The sequence below is a fragment of the Otolemur garnettii genome, unplaced genomic scaffold, assembly GCF_000181295.1.
Source record: "Otolemur garnettii isolate 467f Iridium unplaced genomic scaffold, OtoGar3 scaffold00018, whole genome shotgun sequence".
Taxonomy (NCBI): domain Eukaryota; kingdom Metazoa; phylum Chordata; class Mammalia; order Primates; family Galagidae; genus Otolemur; species Otolemur garnettii.
In genome coordinates, this window is record NW_003852413.1 from 24,082,256 (window position 1) to 24,092,914 (window position 10,659).

Sequence of the window (10,659 nt, forward strand, 5' to 3'; positions counted from 1 at the left end):
ACAAGAGATACAAGATGATATGAAGCAATAGTTTGGGGGTCCTGAGAAATTTTTCTTTTTTTTTTTTTTTTTTTTTTCTTGAGACAGAGCCTCAAGCTGTCCCCCTGGGTAGAGTGCTGTGGCATCACAGCTCACAGTAACCTCCAATGCCTGGGCTCAAGCGAGTCTCCTGCCTCAGCCTCCAAGTAGCTGGGACCACAGGCACCTGCCACAATGTCCAGCTATTTTTTGATTGCAGCCGTCGTTGTTTAGTGGGCCCGGCCTGGATTTGAACCCGCCACCTTAGGTGTATGTGGCTGGCGCCTTAGCCACTTGAGCCACAGGCGCTGAGCCAATCCATTGATTTTTTCATTGCTTCAGATAGAAGCATCTATAATACATGAAGATAAAGGCATTTGCAATTCAAAGCATAATGCTACTAACACCACACACATGCCAAAATGATTGCTGGACCAGGCAAATGGAAACCAACTGTTTGTTTATTGTTAATAATCCACCAGTGTTGGAAAATACTCTTGCAGTAGTACAAAGTACATAATTTTATTCAATAGTGACTCTTTTGGTAGATACAGTTATATGAAATGTGACATCTAAGTACTACAAGTGCACAAGATGAAAAAGAAAGGTAGTGTGAGACTTTTCCAGCAGCAAATTGGGGGGATGCTGTTCCAACTTCTGTTTCCACTGAGTAAGCCAGAAGATATAACTCTGTTGCCATGTCAGGGCTTTATTTCTGTGATAATGAGATAAAGAGAATGACATGTATTTAATTTTATGGTTTTACCATTTGCAAAATATTAATTCAACACATGCTTTTTATCCTGCAATGTTATAATATTTAAATAGCTTACCTTAGACCAGGGCTGGAGGATAGGAAATACAATGATATGAATATGGATAGGAGACAAATGTTCTCAAAGTTCAAAATATTTTAAACAGCAAGCAGTGTGTAACCAAAAGTTTATCTCTGAATGCAGACTCAATTTAATTACTTCAGTTAATTATTACAGCTATTCAACACATAGCAATGGGGGGGCATTCAAAGGGAGTATGAGCAAGTTCTTGCATAGGAGTTTGTTATGTAATGGGGAGGGAGGGGAAAAGGCTACAGAAGATGGAAAAGATAAGACGTTAAACTTAGATTCAATGCTGGAAGAGAGAATATGGATCCCTTAACAGAATCCCTTTATTTTACATAGAAGGAAAGAGGCTTAAAAATATAAATGATCACAAAAGTGTGATTGCATGCTAACATTCTCAGTGGGGGATGCTAAATTTAAGGAAGAAAGTGATCCTCATGAGTGGAAGTGTTTTGAATAAAGCAGAATCAAAGAGGGAAGGGCATTCTACATATGAGGAATGATGCTGGAAGCCGTGGCTCGCACCTGTAATCCCAGCACTGTGGGAGGCCGAGGGGGGAAGATTGCTTGAGTTCAGGAGTTCCAGACTTGTTTGAGAGAGAGGGAGACCCTGATTCATTAAAAAAGGAAAAACCCAGTTGGGCACCGTGTGAGTGCCTGTAATCCCAGAGGTTTCTGGAGGCTGTGGGCATCCAAGTCTGAGGTTGCAGTGAGCTATGACTTCACGGCACTCTACTCAGGGCAAAGGGTGGGACTCCGTCGCAACAACAACAAAAAAAACAAGGCGACACATGAGGAATGACTGTAGTCTGTCTAGGAGGCAGCAAGTTGAAGCTGGTTAGAGAAAAGGATTCAAACTGAGAAGACTCTTAGAGCTGGAAGACATCTTAAGAGATCTTGTCCAACTTTTCCCCTAGTGTAGAAATGACAGCAGTAAAGGTTGAAAAGGTCAATTGAAAGGAGATGTAGAAGACCTTGAATGCTATTTTGGAGTTTGGTCCTTTGTGCCAGTGCTTGTCAACCCTGCCCCCCATTATTGCTCCTCTTAAGGGACTTTTATACTTTTTCCCCTCTAATTGCCTCCCCCTGAAATTTTAGTACTGCAGATACATTGTACATCTGCTCAAGCAATGTGACCCTTTGGAGAGCCACAAACCATTATAATGTCCAAGATCTCCTGTCCTGAACCAGCCGTCACCTCCTTGCGGGCATAGGCACATATAAGCAATGGGTAGCTGCTGAGATGTTTAGGGGGCCTGAGTTTCCTCTTTGTTTCTTTGACTCGCTCCCCCAATTTCTCTTTTCCCCCCTCACTTTGCCTTCCTTTCTTCAAGTCTCTACTTTCCTCTCGATAGACATGGACAGATATAACTGAATTATATTTTCTAATATTCCTTCATCTTAACTAAAAATAAAAACAAAACACAGAGTAAGATCACACTTTAACATTTTTCTTTAAAACATTTTTTTTTTTTTTGAGACAGAGCCTCAAGCTGTCACTCTGGGTAGAGTGCCATGGCATCATAGATCACAGCAACCTCCAACTCCTGGACTCAAGCAATTCTCCTGCCTCCACTTCACAAGTAGCTGGGACTACAGTCGCCGGCCACAACCCTCGGCTATTTTTAGGTTGCAGCTGTCATTGTTGTTTGGCGGGCCCCCGGTTGGATACAAACCCACCAGCTCTGGTGTATGTGGCGCCTTAGTCGCTTGAGCCACAGGCACCGAGCCTAAAACATATATTTTTTTTTTCAAAAAGAGAGAGAAAACCAAAACCCAAGCTTCAATTTATCCCAAAACAAGCATTCCTTTCTTTCCCCCCTGATTTTAGTCTGATTCAGTGAGTCTGAACAGAAAAACGTCTCCCATTTCTTTTATAGTATAGAGGGGTGTCCAACCTTTCTTCTTTTCTGGGGCACATTAGGAGAATAAAAGTTGTCCTGGGCCACACATTAACTAGCAAGCACTAACAAAAAGTGATGAGTAAAAAAAGGTCCATGCACACTTTTCTCAATATCTGACACCACAAATAAGCAAAACAGTACTCAAATAATCTGCATGTGGCCACAAGTTGGATACCCCTGGGATATTTGTTTTCAATCAGAAAGGATGAGGGATGAGTACTTGTTTTATTTTTATTTATTTTTTTGAGACAGAGTCTCACTATGTCATCCTGAGTAGAGGGCCCTGGCATCACAGCTCACAGCAACCTCAAACTCTTGGGATTAAGCGATTCTCTTGCTGCATCCTCCCAAGTAGCTGAGACTATAGGAACCCTCCACAATGCCCAGCTATTTTTGTTCTTGTTGTTGTTATAGTTGTCATTGTTGTTTAGCTGGCGCAGGCCGGGTTCTAACCCACCAGCCTGGGTGTATGTGGCCAGCGCTGTAACCACTGTGCTACAGGTGACAAGCCAAGTACTTGTTTTTTAAAATGCTTTCCTGGGGCAGTGCCCATGGCTTAGTGGGTAGGGTGCTGGCCCCATATACTGAGGGTGGCAGGTTCGAGCCTGGCCCCTGCCAAACTGCAACAAAAAAATAGCCGGGCATTGTGGTGGGCGCTTGTAGTCCTAGCTACTTGGGATGCTGAGGCAAGAGAATCACCTAAGCCCCAGAGTTGGAAGTGGCGTTGAGCTGTGATGCCACAGCACTCTATTGAGGATGACATACTGAGACTGTCTCTGTAAAAAAAGAGTAAAAAAATAAAATGCTTTCATGGTTCAGGCTGGGCACAGAGGTGCTTACCCATAGCCCCAGTTACTCATACCTGTAATCCTAGCACTCAGGGAAGCCAAGGCAGAAGGATCACTTGAGGTCAGGAGTTCAAGACCAGCTTGAGCAAGAGTGAGACTCCATCTCTACTAAAAATAAAAAATTAGCCAGATGTTGTGGCAGTCACCTATAGTACCAGCTACTCCAGAGGCTGAGGCAGGAGGATCACTTGAACACAGGTGTTTAAGGTTGCTGTGAACTAGGCTGATGCCATGGCACTTTAGCCTGGGCAAAAGCCTGAGCCTCTTTCTCAAACGAACAAAAAGAAAATGAATTAATGTAATCTGTTATATTAACAGGCTAAAGAAAAATCATATGACTGTATGAATAAATGCAGAAAAGCATGTGACAAAATCTACTACCCATTCATGATAAAATCTCTCAGCAGATTAAGGCTAGATTCTTCGGCTTGGTGCCTGTGGCTCAAGTGGCTAAGGCGCCAGCTATGTACACCCAAGGTGGCGGGTTCGAATCCAGCCCGGGCCTGCCAAACAACAATGACGGCTGCAACCAAAAAATAGCCGGGCGCTGTGGCGGGCGCCTGTGGTCCCAGCTACTTGGGAGGCTGAGGCAAGAGACTCGCTTGAGTCCAGGAGTTGGAGGTTGTTGTGAGCTGTGATGCCACGGCACTCTGCCCAGGGGGACAGCTTGAGGCTCTGTCTCAAAAAAAAAAAAAAAAAGACTAGATTCTTCAACTTAACAAAGAAAGTATACCAAAAAAGCCTACAACTAAGATCATACTTTATAGTGAGAAACTGTGATGTTTTCCTCCTAAGATTAGGAATGAGGCAAAGATGTTTCCCCTCACTACTCCTATTGAACACTGTACTGAAAGTCTTACCTAATGCAATTAGAAAATAAGGGAAGTAAGAGGTATATAGAATGGCAAGGAAGAAATAAAACTGTCTTTGTTTGCAGATGCTATTGATTATATAGAAAATCCCAAAGAGGCCGGGTGCCTAGCACTCCTGGAGGCCGAGGCAGGTGGACTGCTTGAGCTCACAGGTTTGAGACCAATCTGAGCCAAAAAAAAAAAAAGCAAGACTCTATCTACTAAAAATAGAAAAACTGAGGCAAGAGGATCGTTTGAGCCTGAGTTGGAGGTTGCTGTGAGCTATGACACCATGATACTCTACCCAGGGCAACAGCTTGAGAGTCTATCTCAAAAAAAAAAAGGAAAAAAAAAGAAAATCCCAAAGAATAATTCCTGGAACTGGAACTAATTACAATCTAGTCACAGGATATAAAGTTAATATAAAATAAACATAATACACAAAAGTCAATCACCTCCCTATATGCCAGCAACGCACACTTGGAAGTTGAAATGGAAAACACAATACCATTCACATAAACACCAAAAAATTAAATATTTAGACATAAATCTAACAATATACATATAGAATCCATATGAGGAAAACTACAAAACTCCAATGAAAGAAATCAAGAAACAAATGAAGAGATATTCCGCATTCATGGATGGGAAGACTCAATATTAATATGTCACTTCTGGCCAGGTGCAATGGCTCATGCCTGTAATCCCAGCACTTTGGGAGGCCAAGGCAGGAGGATCACTTGAGGCCAGGTATTCAAGATCAGCCTGGGAAACACAGTGAGATCCCTGTCTCTAAAAAAAACAGGTGGGGGTGGTGGTAGGAACCTGCAGCCCTAGCTACTTAGAAGGCTGAGGTAGGAGGCTCACTTGAACCTAGGAGTAAAAAATCAAATACCAAAATCAAAACAAAACAAAAATCAAAACCAAAAAGAGTCAAGTCTCCCCAGCTTGACTAGAGATTCAATGCAATTCAGTCAAACTCCTAGCAAGTTTCATGATTATAAAAAAAATGATTCTGGCTTGGTGCCTATACCACAGTAGTTTTGGTGCCAGCCACATATACTGAAGTTGGCAGGTTCATGCCCAACCGGGGGCCTGCTAAACGACAATGACAACTGCAACAGAAAATAGCCAGGCATTGTGGCAGGTGCAAGAGAATCACTTAAGGCCAAGAGTTTGAGGTTGCTGTGAGCTATGACACTATAGCACTCTACCCAGGGTGACAAAGTGAGACTCTGTCTCAAAACAAACAAACAAACAAACAGAAAACTGATTCTAAAGTTTATAGGGAAAGGCAAAAAGGCTCAGAATAACAGACTACTGAATACCAAGGTTAGAGGACTGGCACTACTCAAATTTAGGACTTAATATCCAGTAATCAAGATAGCCTGTTATTGATAAAAGAATAAACAAATTGATAATAGAGCAGAACAGAGAGCCCAGACAGACCAACATAAATATAATCAAGTGAGATTTGATAAAACAGCAAAGGCAGGCTGGGCATGCTGGCTCACCCTTATTATCCTTGCACTCTCAGAGGCCAAGTCAGGGGGATCCCTTGCACTCAGAAGTTCGAAACCAGCCTGAGCAAAAGTGAGACCCTATCTCTACTAAAAAATAGAAAAACTAGCCAAGTATGGTGGTGGGATCCTGTAGTCCCAGCTATGCAGGAGGTTGAGGCAGGAGGATTACTCTGTCCCAAGAATCTGATTTTGCTGTGAACCAGGCACTCTAGCCTGGGCGACAGAGTGAGACAAGACTCTGCCTCAAAAAATAAGCAAGCAAACAAACAAACAAAAAAGCGAAAAAGCAATTCAGTTGAGGAAGAATAGTCTGTTCAACAAATGGTACCAGAACAACTGGATATCTAAATGCAAAAAATGAATCCAGACATACAACGTATATACTTTTCACAGAAATGAACTAAGAATGGATCTTAAACCTAAACATAAAATACAAAACTGTGTTAACTTGTAGAAGATTAACAGAAGAAATCTAGGGGGACTGTGGATTTGGCACTGAGTTTTCAGATATGACACCAAAAGCATAATCCATGAAAGAAAAAATTATTAAGTTGGACTTTATTAAAATTAAAAACTTCCCAGCTCTGCAGGAGGGCTGTGAGAGTAAAAATAAATAAATAAATAGGGTGGTGCCTGTGGCTCAAAGGAGTAGGGCGCCGGCCCCATATGCCAGAGGTGGCGGGTTCAAACCCAGCCCTGGCCAAAAACTGTAAAATAAATAAATAAATAAATAAATAAATTTAATTTAAAACTTCTGTTCTGTGAAAGACATTGTCAAAGGAATGAAGAGAAAGCTAAAGAATATGAGAAAATATTTTTAAACATGCATCTCATAAAAAATTTGTATCCAAAATACACAAAAGAGGGCCGGTGAGGTGGCTCATGCCTGTAACCCTAGCACTCTGGGAGGCTGAGGTGGGAGGAGCCCTTGAGCTTTAGAGTTTGAGACCTGCCTGAATAAAGCTAGGCCTCCTCTCTATAAAAATAGACAAATTAGCAGGACATAGTGGTGCATGCCTGTAATCCCAGCTACTCGGGAGGGTGAGGTGGGAGAACTGCTGAAGCCCAGGAGTTTGAGGTTGCTGTGAACTAGGCTGAGGCGATGGCACTCTAGCCTATGTGACAGAGTTAGGTTCTGTCTAAACAAACAAGCAAACAACCTCTCTCTGTCTTTCTTTCTCTCCCTGCATGGATTTCTTTGGGGAAAAAAATAAATGCTCAAACAAAAATGTAAAAATGGCTCAGGTGTGGTGGCTCATTGGATAGTCCTAGCACTTTGGGAGGCCGAGGTGGGTGGATTGCTTGAGCTCAGGGGTTCAATACTGTCTCTACTGAAAAAAAAAAAAAAAAAAAAAAAAAAAGTATTGGTTCTTTTTTGCAATGCAAACCCTAAAAAAAAAAAAATACACAAATAACTCTTATAACTCAACAGTAAGGGGGGCGCCTGTGGCTCAAAGGGGTAGGGCACCAGCCCCATATGCCAGAGGTGGCAGGTTCAAACCCAGCCCTGGCCAAAAACTGCAAAAAAAAGAAAACAGTAAGAGAATAAACAACCCAATTAAAAAAAGATCTGGACACCTCACCAGATTACAGATGGCAAATGACCAAATGAAAAGATGCTCAACATTAGATGTCATTAGAGACTGCAAATTAAAACAACAATAAAATACCATTATACACCTATCAGAATGGCCAAAATCCAAAAACCGACAATACCAAATGCTGGAGAAGTTAAGGAAAAACAGGAACACTTACTTACTGCTATAGAAATGCAAAATTGTAAACCACTTCAGGAAACAGTTTGGCAGTTTATTTTAAAACCAAACACAGTCTTATCCAATGAGCCAGGAATCACATTCCTAGGCTATTTACCCAAGTGATTTGAAAACTTATGCCTACACAAAAATCTGCATGCCCGTGCTTATAGCAGTTTTATTCATAATCACCAAAAACTGCAAGCACCCAAGATTTCCTTCAGCGGGTAAAAGGATAAACACCCTATGATACATCTATACAATGGAATATGATTCAGCAATTAAAAAAATGACCTATCAAGTCAGAAACAGACATGGAAGAACCTTAAATGCCTATTGCTAAGTGGAAGAAACCAATCTGAAAAGTCTACATATAGTCTACAACCATATGTCATTTTGGAAAAGGCAAACAACAAAGAAAAGATCAGTAGTTGCCATAGGCTTAGGGTGGGGAGGGATAAACAGGTGAAGCACAGGGGATTTTCAGGGTAGTGAAACTATTCTGTGTGAGACTGAAACGGTAGACACATGTCATTAAGCATTTGTCAAAACTCAAAGAACCTTACAACACAAAGAATGAATCTTAATGTAAACTATAGACTATAGTAATAACAATGTATTGCTATTGATTCATTAATTGCAACAAATGTGCTACATCAACACAAGTGGTAATAATAGGGGAAATTGTGAGAAGGGGTGGAGTGGTATATTGAACTCTAATGTATTACCTGCTCAATTTTTCTGTAAATCTAAACTTATACTGAAAAACAAAATCCATTATTTTATTTTATTTATTTATTTTTGGAGACAGAGTCTCATTTCGTTGCCATTTGGTAGAGTGCTGTGGCATCATAGCTCACAGTAAACTCAAACCCTTGGGCTCAAGCAATTCTCTTGCCTCAGCCTCCCAAGTTGCTGGATCACAGACACAAGCTACAATGCCTAGCTATTTTTTTTTTTTTTAGAGATGAGGTTTTGCTCTGGCTCAGGCTGGTCTCAAACCTGTGAACTCAGGCAAGCCATCCATCTCGGCCTCCTAGACCACGAGGATTACAGGCATGAGCCACCGTGAATCCATTATTTTAAAAAATAAAAGCAAACAGACAAATAAAAGCAAAATAAATAATTTGTTTGGTTCTAATTATAAAGGTAATATATATGCCTTTATATCAGATGAGTGATAATAAACAAATTAACAGGCTTGGCGCCTGTGGCTCAAGTGGCTAAGGCGCCAGCCACATACACCTAAGGTGGCAGGTTCAAATCTAGTCCGGGCCCGCCAAAAACAACAATGATGGCTGTAACCAAAAAATAGCCGGGCGTTGTGGCAGGGGCCCGTGGTCCCAGCTACTTGGGAGGCTGAGGCAGGAGACTCGCTTGGGCCCAGGAGTTGGAGGTTGCTGTGAGCTATGATGACATGGCACTCTACCCAGGGGGGATAGCTTGAGGCTCTGTCTCAAAAAAAAAAAACAAACAAATTAATATATACAAAGTATAAAATCTTTATGATACTTTGCTACTCTTCTTGACCTTAATATAGTCTTAGGTACAAGAGCAACAGATTCCATTTGTAAACAACAAAACATATTTCATTAACAAATCATCCATTAATACTTAAAACTTTCCTTTCTTTGTATTCTAGAGATACTGGGTGAAATTCCTTCTTAGAAATGCTATGTCAACTTTTAAAATTTCCATAAAGTATGTTTACCGGTGTTTTGGTCTTACTGATGTTACTTAATGGAAATATCTATGATGCTCTGGGATGTGAACAAATCATTTGTCCCCCACCTCCACAAGCGGGTAACAATGCTTTCACCTCTAGTCTTCATATTGCTGATTTTTGTTTGAAGTTTATGGGCACGATTTAGCTCCATAGATATGGATAGAAATGCAGGGCTGACAAATAACATCGACATCAGGACTAAAAGTCCCAGGACTACAAACCACTGCAGAGAAAAACACATAGATTATTATAATTAAGAGGCATTTTATATCTCTACAACTTAGAGGTATTATATATATTACAATAATATATATTTGCATTCGATATTACACTGTTTCTATATTATACTGAGTTACGTTCACCTAATTAAGTTGTGGAAAATTAAGAGTTTCAAACTTCATAATTTGATGATCTTAAAGATAGGAGAAAGTTAGAATTCTATTTTTTCTTTTCTTTTCTTTTTATTTCTATCCAGACAGAGTCTCACTGTGTTGCCCTCGGTATGGTGTCACAGCTCAAAGTAACATCAAACTCTTTGGCTCAAGTGATTCTCTTGCCTCGGCCTCCCAAGTAGCTAAAGACTACAGGCGCCAGCTACAATGTCCAGCTATTATTTTGTATTAGCAGACCCGGGATGGGTTCCCACCAGCCCTGGTGCATTTGGCTGGCACCCTACCCGCTGAGTTACCAGTACTGCCAGAATTCTGTTTTCTTTTAGATGGTAAAAAGAATACTATTTTTTCCTTTAGCACCATTGTTTTAGCCCATGATGACATAATTGTGAGGTGCTTCAGCATTTTCCAGTATCTTCTGCAGTGCCCCATTTATGAGTTCCTATTCCTAGTTTTCTAGTTCCTATTTCCGACTTCTCTGACTTCTAGCTAGAAGCATTGTTTTCCTTCATAGTACAGTGACTTAAGTCAGAAACCACAGAAATGTTTTGTTATACAAAACAGTCCATTAGGAAGAATATATATTAAGATAATTATATTTGGGGGCGGTGCCTGTGGCTCAGTGGGTAGGATGTCAGCCCCAGGGTGGTAGGTTCGAGGGTGGCAGGTTCGAGCCCAGCCCCAGCCAAACTGCAACAAAAAAATGGCCGGGCATTGTGGCGGGTGCCTGTAGGCCTGGCTACTCAGGAGGCTGAGGCAAGAGAATCGCTTAAGCCCAGGAGTTGGAGGTTGCTGTGAGCT

At 41.2% G+C, this 10,659-nt stretch overlaps 1 protein-coding gene across 6 annotated transcripts in view; it reads right to left on the reverse strand.

The window, feature by feature from the left end:
- Positions 1-515: 515 nt before the first annotated feature.
- ZPBP2 (zona pellucida binding protein 2) overlaps positions 516-10,659 on the reverse strand; it is an 18,213-nt gene continuing 8,069 nt past the window's right edge. For 5 of the 6 annotated variants that reach the window (XM_023511150.1, XM_023511153.1, XM_023511151.1 and 2 more), the window contains 2 exons: positions 9,560-9,689; positions 516-733 (listed from right to left, as the gene is read on the reverse strand). In XM_023511150.1, coding sequence (XP_023366918.1) covers positions 720-733; positions 9,560-9,689 — 144 coding nt within the window. In that variant the 3' untranslated portion in view covers positions 516-719. Of the gene's footprint in view, positions 734-851; positions 864-9,559; positions 9,690-10,659 lie in introns of all 6 variants that reach the window. The other variant, XM_012802992.2, reaches the window with a different exon arrangement.